Below are 19317 nucleotides of genomic sequence, written 5' to 3' on the forward strand. Positions count from 1 at the left end.
ATTGTGTGGAGGACAGAGAGCTTCCAGAAATTATGAATGTAATGGATGGTAGAGTAAGCGGATCTTGGATAATGGATTCGGGGTGTAGCTTTCATATGTGTCCACATGAGCATTGGTTCCAAGATTTGAGTCCTGCTACTGGAACTGTGCTCTTAGGGAACAACCAAATCTGCAATGTTAGAGGAATTGGAATGATAAAGTTCAAGATGATGGATGGATCTGTGAAATTGCTCAGTGATGTGAGGTATATTCCTGAGATCAAAAGGAATCTCATATCACTAGGCTTGCCGGAAGTAAAGGGGTTCTCATTTTCTTCTATTGAAGGTAAAATGATGATCAAGAAAGGTGATCAAATAGTCATAACTGCAGAAAGAAGAAACAGTCTGTACATCTGCTAGGAAAGGTTGTGATTGGTGACTCAAATTCTGTGGCTGCTGAAAATTTGAAGCTATGGCATCTACGGTTGGGACATCCTGCTGAAGGAAGCCTAAAAGAACTAGCCAAGAAAGGTCTTATTTCTGGAGATACATCAAGCAACCTTGGTTCCTGTGAGCAGTGTATCTTGAGCAAAGCAAAGAAGAAGCCATTTCCATATGGTATTCATTCCTCCACATCTCCTTTAGAGTATATCCGTAGTGACTTATGGGGGCCAGCTCCAGTAACTACTCTTGGTGGAGGGAAGTACTATCTGGCAATTGTTGATGATTATTCAAGGAAGCTATGGGTTTATATTCTAAAAGAAAAGTCAAACACATTCTCAAAGTTCAAGAATTGGTGCATGGAGGTAGAGCTTGAAAAAGGCTGTAAGGTAAAGTGTCTGAGGACAGACAATGGCATGGAGTTTCTTTTAAGAGAATTTGATGAGTTTTGTAAGGAGGAAGGAATTAAGCGACATAGAACAGTGTCCTCAAATCCCCAACAAAATGGGGTTGTTAAAAGGATGAACCGAACAATCTTGGAAAGAGTTAGGTGTCTCCTCTTTGCATCTGGTTTGAGCAGTAAATTTTGGGGAGAAGCAGTCTGTACTGCTGCACATCTCATCAACAAATGTCCCTCTACTAGTCTAAAGTCAGAAACACCAGATTATAGGTGGTTTCAGACTCATGGTGACTATTCAAAGTTCAGGCCTTCGGCTGTGCAGCATATGCTCATGACAGAAAGAGTAAGCTTGAGCCTCGAGCAATCAAGTGTGTGATGCTGGGGTATCAGAAGGGAGTGAAATGTTATAGGCTATGGTGTGTTGAGCCTGGTAATCAAAAGGTTGTCTTGAGTAAGGATGTGGTTTTCATCGAAGATCAGATGCCTTACTTGAGCAAGGGAAAGCAAAAAGAGGAAATCCCAGTGACATGTTTGAGGTGGAGTTAGGGAAACTGAGGCTAAATTCACCTGAAGATACTAGTGATTCAGAGAGTGGTGATCAGCAAGAATCCATAAATTTAGATCAAGGTAGAGCAGATCCTCAATCTACTGATAGCAGCCTAAGCAACTACCAACTTGCAAGAGATAGAGTGAGGAGAGTAAATGTAAAGAAACCAGCTCGATATTTTGAAGCAGATGTGGTATACTATGCATTGTGTGCTGCTGAAAATCTGGAGTATGTTGATCATCTGTCTTACAAAGAAGCAATGGTAAGCAATGACAGAGAGAGATGGATAAAGGCTATGAATGAAGAGATGGACTCCTTACTCAAGAATAATACTTGGGTTCTTGTGGATAAAAACAATCTGAAGCAAGAATCTAAGGATAGGAAGCTCAGTAAGTGGATCTTCAAGAAAAAGGTTGAGACAACAGATAAAGACAGAATCAAGTTTAAGGCTCGTTTGGTAGCTAGAGGCTTTACACAGGAGGAATGTATTGATTTCAACGAAGTCTTTGCTCCAGTTGTAAAGCACACCTCAATAAGGATTCTACTTGCTGTTGCAAACTATAGAAACTGGGAATTGCAGCAACTTGATGTCAAAACTGCATTCCTTAATGGGGATCTTGAGGAGACTATTTTTATGGGCCAGCCTGAGGGTTATATAAAGGAAGGAGAGGAAAACAAAATCTGCATGTTGAAGAAGAGTTTATATGGCTTAAAACAAAGCCCAAGGCAGTGGAACAAGAAGTTCAATGAGCAGATGATCATTCATGGTTTTCTCAGATCTGAGTATGATGATTGCATATATATTAAGAAGAAGGGAAATACTCCAGTAGCATACCTCCTGCTCTACGTAGATGATATGCTACTAGCTGGACCATCTTTGGATGAAATAAAAGGGATCAAAGCTGACTTGTAGAAAAGTTTTGAAATGAAAGACTTGGGTGAAGCTAGAAGGATTCTGGGGATGAATATCTTGAGAGATAGGAGCAAGAAGTTACTGTAGCTATCTCAGTCAGATTATATTGAGAAAGTCTTGAAGAAGTTTAATATGGAAAATGCTAAGGCAGCTTCTACTCCTCTGTCACAAAGCTTCAAACTGTCAAAGGAGCAGTCTCCAAGAACTGAGGAAAAAAGCTTTGGAGATGAAGTCAAATCCCTTATTCGAATATTGTTGGGAGCATAATGTATACCATGATTTGTACAAGGCCAGACCTTGCACATGCTATCTCAGTCACTAGTAGATACATGGCTGATCCGGGAAAGGAGCACTGGAATGCGCTCAAGTGGACTCTCAGGTATTTGAAGAGCTCCAGAAGATGTGGGATCTTGTTTAAAGGAAGTCATAAGGAGGGTGAGGAAGCTGTTCAAGGGTATTGTGATTCTGACTACGCAACCAATCTGGACAATAGAAAGTCTCAGTCCGGATACTTGTTTACCCTATATGGTGCTGTCATAAGTTGGAAATCCAGCCTACAAAGTGTTGTTGCGTTATCAACAACAGAAGCTGAATATATTGCACTCACATCAGCCGTGCAAGAAAGCTTTTGGATCCAAGGTGTGATCTCTGATTTTGGGATCAGTCAAACAACTATGGTTATTTTCTGTGACAGTAGTTCTGCTATATGTTTGGCTCGATATCAGTTTTTCCATAAGCGGAGCAAGCATATAGACATCCGTCTACATTTCATCAGGGAAGAGATTGATAAGGGAACAGTGAAGGTTGTGAAGATAAGCACCTTGGACAATCCGGCAGATATGTTAACAAAATGTCTTGGCAAAGACAAGTTTTAGTATTGCAAGGATTTGGTCAGTTTGTGCAGTGAAGGAGCTGTGGCTTCAGGTGGAGAATTGTGAGATGGAATCCACGAGCTCAACTGAATTGCAAGAGAGAATATGTGAGCACAACTGCATGGATCAAGAAAGAGCCGTTGTTGATCATAACCGTTGGAAGCTCTTTGCTTTTTTCAATTTAGTTTGTTGTAACTTCTAGTGTAGCTCAATAGTTTGTTGAGAGCAGTTGTGGTGTATTCACTCAGCTACATATATACTACTTCTTCATGAAGTTAGTAACAGATTCGAGTGTATCAAGTTCCAAAAGTTGAATAAGAGTTTTTCATTTTGTTTTCTCAAGTTTGAGTGTTACTCCATACATTTCACAAATCAAGTTCTTCGTTCATTCTTGCAATCCTAGTATGTTCTTGCTGATCTTTCTTGATTCTATAACAATCTAGCCTCTAACCACATAATTTTGAGTAGCGTACACTACTCATATATTATCAATAAAGCTTCAACCCGCACGTCAGGAAACTCAAATCCTCAATCAATATTCTTAATTTCACATTATTTTTGTCTCAATATAAAAATTGACTTATTGACAAAAGTCAATATTTTTTTATTTTTACATTAATACTCCCTCCGTCCCGGGCTACTCGCTCATTTCCTTTTCGGCTCGGAGATTAAGGAATGAGTGTATAGGAAAGTCAAAAATGACGGCTGTAGGTGAAATTTTTTACTAAAAATGGAAAGAGTGCAAGTAACTTGGGACGCCCAAAAAGGAAATAAGTGCGAGTAGTGCGGGACGGAGGGAGTACTACTATTTTATATCAGCCGGTAAAAATGAGTTTAGGATATTGAATTTACACTTCTGAACTATATAGTGGAGTACTCCTTATACTAATATGAAGTAAAGTATTTAGTCAAAGAGAATTAATGTGGGTCCTATTTTTAAAGTATTAATTTTATAATAAAATGTGAGTGAGAATATGTAAGTGGAATGTGAGGTCCATTAACAAAAATATTAAAAGTGAAATGCGACAAATTTTATAGGACGGACAGAAATGAAAAAATGTAACAAAATTCTGGACGGATGGAGTACTACTAGCGAATTAAACATACCAATAAAATGAGTAAAATTGGAGCGTCAATTCTAATTACCAGATAATAATGCTAACGGGACTCTCAAACGTTACCCCCAAATAATTTGACTTACTATATTATTGAGAAGAATTTTACTAATAGCGTCCGTACCCTAACGGTAGTGAAGCCATTCCACGCAGTGTATTCCTGAGAGTGAGACCTCCTTGTCACTTAGGGATGTCAATCGGGCAAACCCATCGGGTTGCGGGCTAATCGAAGTGGGCTAATCGGGTTGAGATTTTTTACGGGTTATAAAAGTTCAACCCTAACCCTAAAAGCTCACGTTTCGAGCTAGCCCAACGGGTTAATCGGGTTACTAACGATAAGATTAACATGCGATCAATCCAATAAATAATGATGAAAATTAGTTCTATTCATAAAGTATAAAATATTTAATTATGATAAATTTGAGATATATGCTCAAACTCAATCATAAACATGATCGAATACTAATTTTTGAGATATTTCGTGAAATTTTAATGCATATTTTAGGAATTTAAATATTTTTAAAGTGAATTTGAAGTTTTAATTATTTATTAACTATTATATTAATAAAAATTTAATATATAGTTTTTATATTTAATATAAAATTGAAAGTTACTTTTTAGTTATCTTTACTCTAAAATTAATCAATAAAGTGTCGAATTAGAAGTAAAAAATAGAATAATAGAAACTTTATCGGGTTTTTGGGTCTGGCCCTAACGGGTCGCGGGTTAATCGGGTGCGGGCTAATCGGGTTTTAATTTTATCGGGCTAGAAATTTCCAGCCCTAACCCTACAAATTTGATGGGCTATTCGGGCCAGCCCACGGGTTGCGGGCTACATTGACATCCCTATTGTCACTTGTATTTTGCAGCTTTTACTTCTTTTTAATCTATTCAGATTTTAGGCAGTTTTTTTACTGTTACTTTTTTTTATTATTATATTTTATGCAGATTTTAGGTAGCTTTTAAATGTTATTTCTTTTTTTATTATTCTGTTTGTATTTTAGATATTAGGCAGTAGTTGCAATTTATGTTAGTTAACTTTAAAAACATGGCGTGAATTCAAAATATTCAATTTTCTGTCCCTTTTTTGGTGTGAATTCAAATATTCAATTTTCCGTCCCCCCTTTTTTTATATATTTGATGATTATGTGACTTTAAACTTGTACATTATTTTTTAGATATATTATTTATAATATGGTATGTATTTATTTTATTATATAATTCTCACCTCCGATTCAAAAAGTTTGGATCCGCCACTGGTTACAGCTGATATGGCAATGCGCACTATTGAGTACTGACATGGGAACATCCTAGCTAGTACTGGGTCTCAATAAATTTAAATTTAAACACTAAAAAAACATTCTTTCCACACAAAAATGCTCAGAAAATCCCAATTATTGCGAGCATTTAGAGTGCTTGGTATTTGCTTTATTGGAAGCCATTCCGAGCACAGCATCCTACACTAGAAAATTATACCGAGTAAATTTCGAGCACTTAAATATGCTTGGCTCAACGGTAAACCGCACCATGTTGTGCTTGGAAATAAATCCATACACCAAGCACTTGTAGGGTGCTCGTATACTTTGCTGACAAAATAATTTATTATATAAATTTATTCAATACAATTCTGCCTATATTCCGAGTACCTTTATAGTGCTCGGTGTTTTCCTAGCACATATAAGCAGTGCTCGGATACTTAATTTGGTGGAAAAATAATTTATTACACATTTATACAAAAATAAATTGTATGTCCAAGGACCTTACAGTTGCTCGGTGAGCACATATAAGTTGTGCTCGCAAATTATTGGAAAGTGCTGGCAAATTACTCGGAATTTTATTTCTTACACTATAACTTGGATGCAATTCTGTCATAAAGTTCATAACTTTTTACTAAAGATCATGAAAATTACATTTATAATTTTGTATTTGAAATATGTTTACGAAAGTAAATATCGAAGGTCCAACCGTCCAAACATTATTTCATCAAATTTTGATTTACGTAAAGAAGTAATAAAAATATGAAAAAACATGTCTGAAAAATGTGAAAACAAAAATAATTTTTTTGCCATATTAATGTTATTGTCCATCATCAATATGATAAAAAAGTATAATAATTTTTAAAGACCAAATTGTCTATAAAGTCATGAACTTTTAAATAGTTTGGTTTTTCTCATGAACTTTAAATGTTGCATGAAAAATCATGAATTTTATTGGACCGTGTAAATTTCCCATTCGACACAACCAGATAGACTTTTGACACAAACTTATCCTATGTGGCCCGCTGGAGATGTGACTTGGCAAATGACAAATTTAGGATTCAATTCATATTGTGGAATTAATGCTATTTTTATGTTGAATTCGTTTTGTATGTTTATATCGATTTTTGGAATTCAATTTGTATGTTTTCATTTGTGTTATTTGTATGATTATGATAAGTCCAGGGTCAGAAATATCAAAGATAGAAGAGAAATAATTAGAATTAGTGGAATTTTGCTAAGTCAGTCTCTAGCATGCCACGTAGGATAAATTTGTGGCGGAAATCTATTGGATGGAAAATTTACACAATCTGATAAAATCCATAACTTTTTATGCAATATTTAAAATTCATAAAAAAATCAAACTATTTTTGAAAGTTCATAATTTTATTAGCAATTTACTAAGTTAGTCCTACTACTTTCACTCAACACGTTATAGGAATAGGAGGAGTATATATCAAGCACTAGATTAAGAAATTTTAATATAAATGTGATATCCATAGCACCACATAAATGTAAGATGACTTATTTCTTCCCTCCACTTATTCTTAAAAAGTACTACTACCAATACGGTTTTTGTGTCCCATTATATAACGGCCTCCACTTATTCTTCAATAGTACTACTACCAATACGGTTTTTTTGTCCCATTAATAACGACATAGCATTTGCTTGTTATTGTGTCCCATTATATAAAGACATAGCATTTGCTTGTTGAATACTCTATCAATTATTATGTAAAAATTTTTGGCACGAAGTTTAAGAAGAGATGTTTAGGTACTTCATATTAAATAGATAAATAAAAACATAAGAAAGAATATAATACTTCCTCCGTCCCATAAGAATATACACTCTTTTCTTTTTAGTATGTCCTATAGGAATATGCACTTTCTAATTTTGGAAAGTCTTTTCTATCTAATAAGGTGGGACCCATTCTTCACTAACAATACTATAATTACTTTTTCTCTCAACGTCTCTCTTACTTTACCGATTTTACATTAAAACTCGTGCCGTCCTCAAAGTATATATTCTTTGGGGACGGAGGGAGTAAGAATTAAAAAAAAGTGTTACTACTGCTTACTACATATTGAAATGATTCAACTATAAGGAAACTTCTCAAAATAGAAAAAATGACTCAACTATAAGAAAATGGAAGGAATATTACTACTCCCTCTTAATAAATGTGAATGAAAGTATGAGGTCCATTACTAGAATAGTAAAAATAAAGTAAGATAATTAATACTAAAAGACATACTAAACTTAAAACAAAGACAAATAATGGATAATGGAGTGTGGGACTACTACTTTTATAAATTCAAACATCAAATCGAAGGTTGATCAATCAAGATTTTAAAATATTAAAATTTTAAAAGGAAAGGAATATAGTACTCCTTCCATCCTAAAAAATATACTCTTAAATTATTTGTTTTTTTACATGAAATTTTATGTAGTAGTGTGATGAATCCGCGAATTTCTGATGTTAGTAAATGCTGGTAGAGAATAAAGACTACGACAAAGAATTTACGTGGTTCGATTTACTGAAGTAAATCTACGTCCACGGGAAGAAGGGAGGGCAAGATTGTATTGCTTGATCTGGGATTACAGCTTACAACACAGACTTGCTATATGATATTTTATCTCTAGAGAGCTTAACCCTTGTCTATCAGATCTAAGTTCTATTTATATATTGAACTAAGATCGTGGCTTGCATCACCACCCTAAGTCGTGGATGTCGTGTAGGTCATGGCCTAAGATCGTGGATGTAGCGTAGGTCATGGCCTACGATCGTGGCCTGAGTTGACACCACATGGTAGTGGGTGTGTTGGAAGTTGTGGAAATCCTGTATGGGTCCACTAACTCCTTGTTCGGTCGAATACTGAGACCGAACTGCTTTGGTTGCCGATCTGAGAGTAGAGCTTGACGCCGACCTGAGAGCAGAGCTTGATTGGTTGGCTTTTACCGAGCTGTAGGCTGAGGCCGAACTCTTTGGTAATGCCGAACTCATACTCTTCCTTGGGCTTTGGGCTGATGGGCCGTCATTGCTGTTGGGCTTGTTTAGTACGCACCCCATCACTACCCCCCCCGAAGGGCGAAGTGAATCACTTCGGCGAAGTGAGTCACTTCGGCATTCTGGATAAAGGCAAGGGGGAGGCTGATGTCAGGGGACGTGCCTTGCACGTGACTGCATTAAATGCGACAGTAAAATCCGGCCGTTGAATCCTGAAAAGGTGGGATTCGAAACGGTGCGACGATTTTGAAATCTTCGCCGAATCTGATAAATACCTCCTTTCTTCATCATTGAAGCACTTTTGCGACTGCTTCTTCTGCACTCTCTCTTTTTTGCGAAAATTCTCTCTCCGCTTTCAAGAATTTCTTCAGACTTTCTTCACCTTCAAAAAGTAAGGAAAATGTCTTCTTCTTCTTCTTCGGAGTCGGGTAGCGGTAGGAGAGGCGGTAAGGGGTCTTCTGGCCGGAAAGAGTCCGGGGAGAAGACCGTAGAGTATTTCCATAGTATTTTGAGTAAGGATACTGTGATATCCCTACCCGAAAAATACTTTTTTCCTGGGGGGAAGGCGGTGGTACCTGACGGTGATCATAGGGCTGACTCCCCGCCGGAGGGTTACGCCACCGTGTACGAGGCCTGCTTAGAATGCGGGCTTCGTTTCCCCCTCCCTTCTGCCTTTATAGATTTACTAGATTTTTTTCAGCTTCCTTTAGGCCAGGTGACTCCGAACTCTTGGAGGCACTTGTCGGCCTTCGCTGCCGAACTCCGTAAGTTAGGAAGGGATTTGTCTTTGAAGGCGATCCTTAAATTCTTTCAATTTAAGAGGAAGGGGTCTTGGTTTTACTTGATCCCTGTACAGCCCTTTAGGGCCTTTTGTAAAACGAAGTGGCCGAAGTGGCAAAACCGCTTCTTCTACTATGATAGGACCGCGGCTCCTAGTTTTCCCTGGAGAGGGCCGAAGTCCGTTATCCGTCATCCTCGGCCTGAACCGTTGGACGAGCTCGATGGCGAGCTCAACAAGATTCCCATAGTTAGGAAACAATACACGGAGTCTGAGCTCGTCAAGGGCGACGTCGTGTTCGACATCTCGTCTTCGGACGAAGAGGCCGAGGGTGAGGATTTCTCTTTATCTTTATGCTCTACTGCTTTAACGAAGAAAATCTGACTTTGTTGTTTTTTTTTTTTTTTTTTGTTTTTTGACAGTGAACTTGCTGAATAAGGCTATCTGAAAGTCCTCCGAGCTTGTGGAGCCGGAGAGGCAGAGAGCCCCTCGCTCGGCGTCTGAAGCCGAGAAGAATCCGAAGAGGCAAAAAACCTCTTCTTCGGATCCGAAAGAGCCGGAGCCGTGTTCGGCTAAAGGGAAGGGGAAATTTCATGAGTCCCCAAGAGTGCCGGGGAAAGACCTGGTCATCTCCGAGGTGGTTGCAGACATCCCGGAACACGTCCCTGAGCCTTTTCAATGGCCGACGAATTTTGTGGAGGTAAGCTTTCTGACTTGGCTTCTTTTCCACATTTTTTGATGGCCATTCTGTTGAGTTTTTTCCTTGTTCATCTTCAGAGAGCCAAGCTCGTCTCCGTGGAGCTCTCCAAAGCATCCCACGACTACGAGGAGATGCAGAAGAAGTTGCATCTTGCTCGTAGTCTGGCCGAACAGGCTGAGGCCAAATTTGAGAGGGCCCGAGCTGCTAGGATCTCGGCTCAGGATGAAGCCCGGTCAGCCAAAAACCAGCTCATCATCCTGCAAGAGCAGACGAAGCACCGGGAGGCTCAGAAGGAGGCTGCCGCCGTGGCTGCCCAGGGGGAGGCTCTCCGTGTTTACACGGAGAAACTCTTTTTGAGCGGCCAGTTCTCGGCCTTTGTCGGTAGTCTGGTAAGGCTAATTACCGATAAGGGCGAGCAGGGGGCCGACGTCGTGCTGCCTCTGTACAGCCGAGAGATAGCAGCTCGGCTTCAGAATCTGCCGCTCCTTGAGGAGCTCGCTTCATCCTCGGTCCTGCTTTCTGCAGACCGAGTCCGGAGTTGTCGAGCTGATCGGGACGAGAACCTGGAGGCTATCTTTGCCTCCGTGGGACCCGTGTCACCCGCTTCGACTTACAACGGAGAGGGTGAGGCCGAGCCGCTGGAGCAGGAGGCCGAAGTCGAGCGGGCCGGGCATCCGGAGAAGGAAGCCGATCAGGAGGCGGAGGCGAGGCCGGCAGGATGCGAGGCCGAGGCTGAGGTAGCTCAGGAGAAAGAAGCTGAACCAGACCGAGGAGCCGGAGACGAAGCTGGCGGAGTATGATTTCGTCTCCCTTCTCTTAGTCTAGTTTCTTCCTTGTAAAATGGCCTTGAAGCCCTCCTAGTGTAAAAAATTTTCCTTGTGAATGAAAAATTCTCTACACTTGTCTTCGTATAGCTTTTCGTACTCGCCTTTATTCCTGTTGTATTTTACTATCTGCTCGGTACAGCTGCCGAACTAATATAGCTGCTTTGTACTCAAGGAGATGGAGATACTTCACTGGAAACGGCTGTACTCTTCGGCTTTAGACGAAGCTGAGAAAAGAGCTATAGCCGATCAGACGAAGAATGACGAGCTTCTGGCTCGTTTAGTGAAGCTGGAGGCCGATAATAAGGACTTAGAGTCCGATAAGAAGGATCTGGAGGCCGAGCTGAATACGACCATTGCTGAGAGGACTGCGTACGAGGATTACATCCGTGTGCGCGGGGGAGTGACCATATCAGATGTTCAGAGTCGAGTTGACGAACTGTGGGAGGAATATCATGTACTCCGGAGGAACAATGCGCTGGAGAGCTTGGCTTGCCAACAAGTTGTGAAATCATTACGGCGCTGGGCTTCTCGGTACGACATCATTCTTTCCCGGCGTCCCTCAATCGAGAGATTCCTTAGGCATTTCCCGCCAACAGATGCTCGCACTCCAGATCAAGCCTCTGGTTCCCTTGTTCAAAATCCTACTCCAAGTCAACAACGAACTCCGGAACAGCCGGAAACGTCAAGACGAGAACGGGCTCAGGAGCAACCGGAATCGTCAAGACAGGGACGGACTGAAATTCGCCGAGGAGTTGTGACTATGAGCGAGCAAGATCAGCAGATGCTTATTGCAGAGACTCTTCATCGCCGAGGGGTTAGAGCTTCTGGGGCTCGCGGAAGAGGTGTTGGGTCGAGGATAGCATCTCGTCGACCTGCTTATTCTTCATCTGCTCGGAACAACCGAACTCGGCTTCCAGAGGATTTTGCAGATAGGTGGCTTAACTTTAGCAACCGAGGACAGTAGAATAGTCCTTTGTAATGGCGTAATGCCTTCTCGTAGGGGAGCTGAATTGTCAGCCGAACGAGATTTAATAAATGAAATTTTTTCCTTTCGCTTTTATCACTGCTTACTTACAGCTCTGCGAAACAATTTCATCGTGCTCGTCATCGGTCTTATGAAGTGAGCTTCTTTGATCGGACTCGTATTTGGACTTTGAAGTAAGCTTCTTTGACCGGACTCGTCTTTGATCTTATGAAGGAAACTTCTTTGACCGGACTTGGTTTGTGTTCTAATTTGGCGATTTTTGTCGCCGGGATCGAACTTTCCCTTGTCCTAATTCGGCGAGTTTTATCGCGTGGATCGGACTTTCCCAGTTAACCGAAGTGGTCTTATGCAGTAAACCTCTTTGACTAGACATGGTCGTCCTCGGTCTTATGAGGTAAACTTCTTTGACCGAACTTGGTCGTCCTAATTCGGCGAGGTTTATCGCGTGGATCGGACTTTCCCTTATTGCAGTTCGTTTCAGACGAAGTGCTTATTTCTTAAGCCGAATTGTGGTCTTGTATCTTCCTGAGAAGCTTGGACTCACAATCGTTGGCTTATTGCAGTTCGTTTCAGACGAAGTGCTTGTTAAGCTGAATTGTGGTCTTGTATCCTCCTTGGAAGCTTGGACTCACAGTCGTTGGCTTGTTGCAGTTCGTTTCAGACGGACTGCTTGTTAAGCTGAATTGTGGTCTTGTATCCTCCTTAGAAGCTTGGACTCACAATAGTCTTTAATAATCGATCTAAAAAGGGGATCAGTCTTTAAAGAACGATATACCTTGGTACCATTTGTAAGAGACGACAAGCACATAGAGACAAAACACATAGAGAAAAAATGAAAAAGATGAAAGAAAAAAAACTTTAAACTTTTTTAAAAAACGACAAGTAAAAGGTACAAGTAAGAAACAAACAAATAAAAACATATACCCCTATGACCGAACTAGACACGAGACGGACTGACCGGACTTTTGTCTCTTACAAGTGGAACTTCTTGAGGTTGGAGACGTGCCATGTTCGGGGTACTTGTTCTCCTGACATGTGAGTCAATTTATAAGACCCTTTGCCGAGGACTTCTGACACCCGATATGGACCCTCCCATGTGGGTTCGAGTTTGCCCAGCTTTTCTGCTCGGCTTACTTCGTTGTTTCTCAAGACGAGATCTCCCACTTGAAATTGAAGCTTTTTCACCCTTTGGTTATAATACCGGGCTACTTGCTCCTTATACTTGGCTGCTTTTATGCACGCCAATTCTCTTCTTTCTTCCAGTTGATCATCGATAACCTCCTCTGCTGCCACTTCCTCGTTGCTGGCCTGACCTTCGCCAGCGACAACTTGGCTGCCTTGATCGGACAGCTGCCGTTCATTGCTACCCTCACCGGACAGGGGGCCTTGATTGCTGCCGTGACCGGAGGCCAGCTGGTTCCCACTTCCTTCAGAGAGGGGGTCGGAGGCTGGAACAGGTAGGGGGCCGGAGGTGGCGGCGGCGCCGGTAGGGAGGGGGTCGGAGGCGGCTACATGGAGGGGGCCGGAGGTGGCAGCGGCGCCGGTAGGGAGGGGGTCGGAGGCGGCGACGGATTTACCAGTGGGGGAGGGGGGCTGCGGAGGTGAGGCCATTTTGGTTTTGAGTGAGAAATTGAAGTGAGAATTTGAAGTGAGGGTTTGTGAAAACCCTAATAGCTTTATATGGACACGGAGCACACTTACTGTGGTATAAAACGGTACCGTTTTATTTCCAATTCTTTTATTTCCTTTCCTTGAAGGCTTCAAATGGTGGAGTGAATTCTAATATGCAAAATAAAATTTTCAAATAACTCTTTCTTACAAATCTTTTGGTACATAACATAATTAATTACAACTTTGAGGAAACATTCAATATCTTGTAATCATGAAAAACAGAAATAAGAAAAAATGAAGAGAAAAACAGCTGAGAACACTCCACACACGTCTTATTTCTCATCACCATTCTCATTTCTTTTATTTACATAGTACTATGCCAATTATTTTTTAAATACTAAAATAAAAAAATTATAAATTGAAATAGTTATACATTTTAATCATGATAAACTAAGACTAGCAACTTATAAACTTAATTAATTTGATATTCATTTTAGTATTTAACCAAAAGAAACAATTGCAAAAATATTTTAAAAATGGTAGATAAATTAAATGAAATGGGAAGAGCGAATTAAAGAGGGATATTGGTCTCTAAAACTATGAATTTTGCCTAATTGTTGGTATTTCACATGAACTTTGAAATTGGTCTATAATATCACAAACTTTATATTTTGTTTGTTATTTCTCAAGCTCACTCACATAAGATATTTTCATCAAAATCTTATTTTACGTAGACAATCATGCTACATTTTAAGATATTTTAAACCACTTTTTAGGTTCATAACATGTAGAATAAAAAGTCACATTGAAAATCATGTTGATTTAATATACTATATATATATATATATATATGATTCCACAAGACATGTAATCATTTTAAACTCTTGATCTTAGATGGAGTATATAAATTGATGAATTCATTTTTTATTCCCAATTATGTCAGACAAGATGATTGTAGAATTTATAATACGTATTTACTTTGATAAATTGCATTTTAACAAAAAAATAATGTTATATACTCAGTGTAATGGATAAAATTAAAATCCCTGCATACGTTCAATTTCATTTCTTTTTTCTTTTCTTTCTCACATCCATACCATAGTATTGTTTTATACTTTGTTATCTAATGCTAGTAACTAAAAACAAATGCTCCCCTATGATAAAACTAGACGTGTACAAACGACAAATTTAAGTTCATCCATGACTAGCAAATTTAGATATTCGTATATTTGAATTATCCATCGCTCCGTTTCAATCTTCCATCTTTTTTAAATCTGGGATAAACAAATGATATGTAGATGTTACAAATGCGACATATTTGCTTATAATTAAACGGTATTATATGCTAATCATATAATCTATACATATAGGGGAGTTTTGGTATTATTTACAAAACTGCCATTTTAATTTAAAAAATAAAAATTTAATAGAATTAGCTTTTGTTAATAAATTTGTCCATCTTCATTGGCCGTTTCAGAAAATTATCATAATCTTAATCAATCGACATTATTTGAAAGGTCTAAACAATTACTACTATTGATTTAAGTTTTAATAGTGGACATACTAAAAGTCAGTCTGGGAAGAATACCAAAAGATATAAAGATCTTCTATAAATTCCAATGCAATTGTGAGAATTACCACATTCAGCGGGCCGAGAAGATCAGCACATACACCAAGCTTTGTTTATTTGAGTGCTACAAAAGCAATGTGAAGGAAACATAGATGAAGGAAGAAGAGAGAAAAGCGGGGAGAATGTAGGGGCGCTGATTTCTTATTATTCTAACCATAGATATTGTATTTATATCAAATAAGATTCTTGGAGCTTAAATATTTTTGTTTTCAAGTCCAACATCATAATGAGTTTTAATTCAATAAAACCTAATAACATGAGTAGTGGTTGAACTTCTACATACATTTGGTTCAGATTCAAAAAAATTCCATTGAGAAAATTTCTATGCCATTTTATTACTACTTTAATTTATAATAAATTAAATTGGAATCACTAAGAGTCAATAGAGATGAATATAAAAGGAATTATAATGCCAAAAGCTACTAAATTTTCTATAAATACCAATTCTGTTAATTAAAATTTTAATGACCGTGGTGGAAAAAAAGTGCGGTGATTCTCATGTGTTGCTGCCTCAGACGTGCTATCGTCGTCACGAATTGAATGTTTCACAGAGACGGTCCAGCAAATGCATATTTCAATATGCATAATAATATTTTTTTTGTTTTTATGATAATTAGGCCAAGCGGAAGTGAGAAAGTTTATGAAAATTAATACTAATACATATCTCCATATAATTGAGATGAAGGTAACGGTTTAGATCCAGGGTACAATGTTTAGCGTTTAGGGTTTATGATTAAAGGTTTAGTGTTCAAGTGTATCGAGCCATTCTAATTGATCTCAAATCTAGAAGCTAATAGGGTTCAGGGTTTAGTATTTATGGTTTAGAGTTCAAAGTTTAGTGTTTATGGTTTAGGATTCAAATGTGTCGATCGAGCCACTCTTATTGATCCAAAACTCTCTTTTATATATGTATAGATTTGCACAAAAATTTAAAAAAAAAACAGAATGTCATCATGTTTTTTTAATTAAAATTGCACTTTCTTGATATGAGCATATAATCAGATTTATAGCCAAGATTCAGGTAAAAAAACCTCTACTATCAGTAAGGATTATCAAGTAGGCCGACCCAAGGTAAGATATCGAATGCAGATCTAAAACCCCCAAAATAGAATAAGTGATCAACAAAGTAAAATTGAACTGGGACGGAGGGAGAATTTTATTTATATTTGGCTCATTTGTTGGTCATGATGAGTATATTTTAAAGTTAAGGGTTTAGGATTTAAGTTTCAAGGTTTGAGTTTTTAGTGTTAGGGTCACTATATTGCAATGAAATGAAGCTCGACTAGGAAGTGTCTCACCAGTGCAATCTTAAATTATTGCAACGTAAACTTGCTCCTGCAGTTATAACTCAACGATTAATTCATATTTTCACAGAATTAAAAAGTAATTTAATTTTAAGTCTGATATTGAAATGTCAAGACAGTTTATTAAAACGTCAACACAAATATGTGTTGAAATTTTAATGTGATAGTATTGACATTTTAAAGAAAAGTTAATATTTAAACGCACTCTTGTGTCCATGTGGGGTTAATGTGATTGAAAAAGTATAATCCAAAGTAAGAGGACGTCGAATATTCTTTTGTTTATCATTTCACAAATTTTATTTCGCATAATGAAATAAATATGAAGAAATTAAAACCCGTGCATCACACGAGCGTGATACTAGTCCCTATTAATGTTTGAGTAGATTATGAAATTTAATTTTTGTTTAATACTACTGAGAAATGAAAATCCCACTCTAACTCATTTTATAGTTTTGCATTTAATTATGAAATACTCTATCCGTCCGACATTAGGAGTTCTACTTTTGGCGGCACGGGTTTAAGAAACGTTAAAAAAGTGGCTGGAAAAAATTTAGTGGATTATGAGTCTTACTTGTATATATTCTCTCTCTCCGCGAATATGAGTCTCATTTCTTTCTGACATGAGTTTTAAAAAATGTTAAGAAAAATGAGTGAAAGAAAGCAAGTGGAATACATGTCTCCCTTGTATATAAATGATATGTGAGTGGAATGTGGGGTATCTTTATCATTTATGGTAATTATGAACCGGGACTCTTATTCGCAGAAGGACCAAAATGAAAAAAATGAAAATCTTATTCAGGGGCGGGGAAGTATTAATTTTATATGAATCATGACTAAAATGACGTAAATATAAAACGAGACTCTTATTCATAAGTGAACTAAAATAGCATAGGGGAACTTCGATTTAAAAGCAAAAGTAATAACAGAATAAGTGAGTGAACTAAAATAACATAGGGAAACTTCTATTTAAAAGCAAAAGTAATGACAGAATAAGTGCTCCAAAATCTCGTCCCAAAATATGGAGTACAAATTAATAGTAGTACTAGTACTAACCAATGAAAACTAATAGAAGTCTGCATACAAAAATACAAACCACAATTAATAACCAGCTGTCAAATATTAATTGTCAAATCCCCAAAGAAAAATTCATGCCCATTACTGTCATTCAACCAAATAGAATAGCGTATAGACAACATACACATTATTTCTCTAAGTCACATTTTCATTGACAAAGTAAAAAAAATACTCCGATATAAATTGCAACAAAAGAACCCATAATTAATACCAAAACAAATATACTGTACATACGATTCCACAGCAAATGTAATCATTTCAAACTCTTGATCTAAAATGGAGTGTATAAATTCATGAATTCATTTTTTATTCCCATTTATGTCAGACACGATGATTGTAGAATTTATAATAGTAGTAATATTTACTTTGATGAATTGCATTTTAATAAAAAAATAATGTTATATACTCAGTGTAATGGATATTAATCAAAATTCACCTCCATACTCCTAGAATCTAGATCTATCTGCTTATAAAATTAAACTTCCTGCATACGATTAATTTCATTTTCTTTTCTTTCTCACATCTTATATCGTATTTTTAAAACTTTGTTAGCTAATTCTAGTAACTAAAAATAAATTCTCCCCTATGATATAATTAGACGTGTACTAATGACAAAGTTCATCCAGAACTTAAAAGTTAGATATTCATATATTTGAATTATCGATACAAGAGGGTTATATCGGAGGATGATGATGTGGATGATGTCGTTGACGTTGTTAGTAAGAAACTTAGACGTTATTAATATGTTATTGAATTCTATATCAACCTTAGACATGTAAATAGAGATTATTGGACAATTCTTGGCCCAGCACGATAGGATTGCCGACCGGAAAAATGGCCACTTTACCGAAGATTCCAAGTCGCCGCGCGCAACCCATCTCTCATACGCTACCGCAAAATTCCTCAAAGACACCGCCGGCAACACAGGTTCAGGCAGCAGACTCAACTCCACGACGATCCGCTAGGGTTGCTGATACAGAGCAAATAGGAGAACTCATCCCAAAAGACTATCCTGTTAGGAGAGAGAGCTCATTTAGTCTATATACTCCACATCAGTTGTTCTCACAACCGATGTGGGAATTGAATCCGTAACATTCGACCCTCTTTTAAGGGCCAACGTCATCGTTGGTCACGACTGGTTCTTTGCTAGGCCACCACTCCGAGTTCTCGTTGGTCACGGCGGATTCTTTGCCCGGCCACCACTCCGAGCGGTCCCAAACGCACTCATTGGTCACGGCGAGTTCGTTGCCCGGCCACCACTCCGAGTCGTTTGGGCTCTCAATGAAAGCACCAATTGATACAGACCAAACAGGAGAACTCATCCCAAAAGACTAGCCTGTTACGAGAGAGAGCTCATTTAGTCTATATACCCCACATCAGTTGTTCTCACAATCGATGTGGGAATTGAGTCCGTAACAGTTGCACAAAGGGTGGCGGGCTAACACGTCCTCTAGAATCTCTGATGTTATGTCGCTGCATGTTTCAGAGGATGAGAGAGGGAAGGAAGAGAGTACAGCAGCAGCTGGTTTGCATAATCCAAATCAACAAGAAGACAATGGAATTAAATCCATTTGTTTGGGGGTTTCCGAAAATGGAGAGGCTGCAAATGTACTTCATGGAAAAAGAGGAGTTTGGAGGATATCGATTTTGTAGGGATGGTAGGTGTACATGAAGTGGAGAAAGGCTTGTTTTATACTCCACTACACATGCTGCAACGGCTACCTCTTTCCTTGGACCTAGCGAAACATTGGGTACAACTCTCATTAATGAAACACTAGCCGCCAACTTCACATACCCCAAAATGGATTTAAGAGGGCTCCAATTCAAGATACACTCCAACCGCCTCATGGAGTCAACCGAAAAGGAAATGGTTTGGGAAGA

At 38.4% G+C, this 19317-nt stretch overlaps 1 protein-coding gene across 1 annotated transcript; it reads right to left on the bottom strand.

Moving 5' to 3' along the window:
- Nucleotides 1-3150: 3150 nt before the first annotated feature.
- Nucleotides 3151-13428, bottom strand: LOC121762261 (CCR4-NOT transcription complex subunit 3-like). The gene is made up of 2 exons (XM_042158079.1): nucleotides 13096-13428; nucleotides 3151-3237 (listed from the first exon to the last, which is right to left on the bottom strand). Exons 1-2 carry the CDS (start codon nucleotides 13426-13428, stop codon nucleotides 3151-3153), a joined length of 420 nt encoding a protein of 139 aa, XP_042014013.1.
- Nucleotides 13429-19317: the final 5889 nt, after the last annotated feature.

Source organism: Salvia splendens, chromosome 13 (assembly GCF_004379255.2).
Source record: "Salvia splendens isolate huo1 chromosome 13, SspV2, whole genome shotgun sequence".
NCBI lineage: Eukaryota > Viridiplantae > Streptophyta > Magnoliopsida > Lamiales > Lamiaceae > Salvia > Salvia splendens.

What these genes read in the sequence shown, in the direction of transcription:
- LOC121762261 (XM_042158079.1), bottom strand. Translation starts at nt 13,428, where the DNA reads ATGGCCTCACCTCCGCAGCCCCCCTCCCCCACTGGTAAATCCGTCGCC. An exon ending in AGGAAGTGGCAGCAGAGGAG is followed by an intron (nt 3,238 to 13,095) that starts GTTATCGATGAT and finishes CTTGCAATTCAG; the next exon opens with TTGAGCTCGTGGATTCCATC.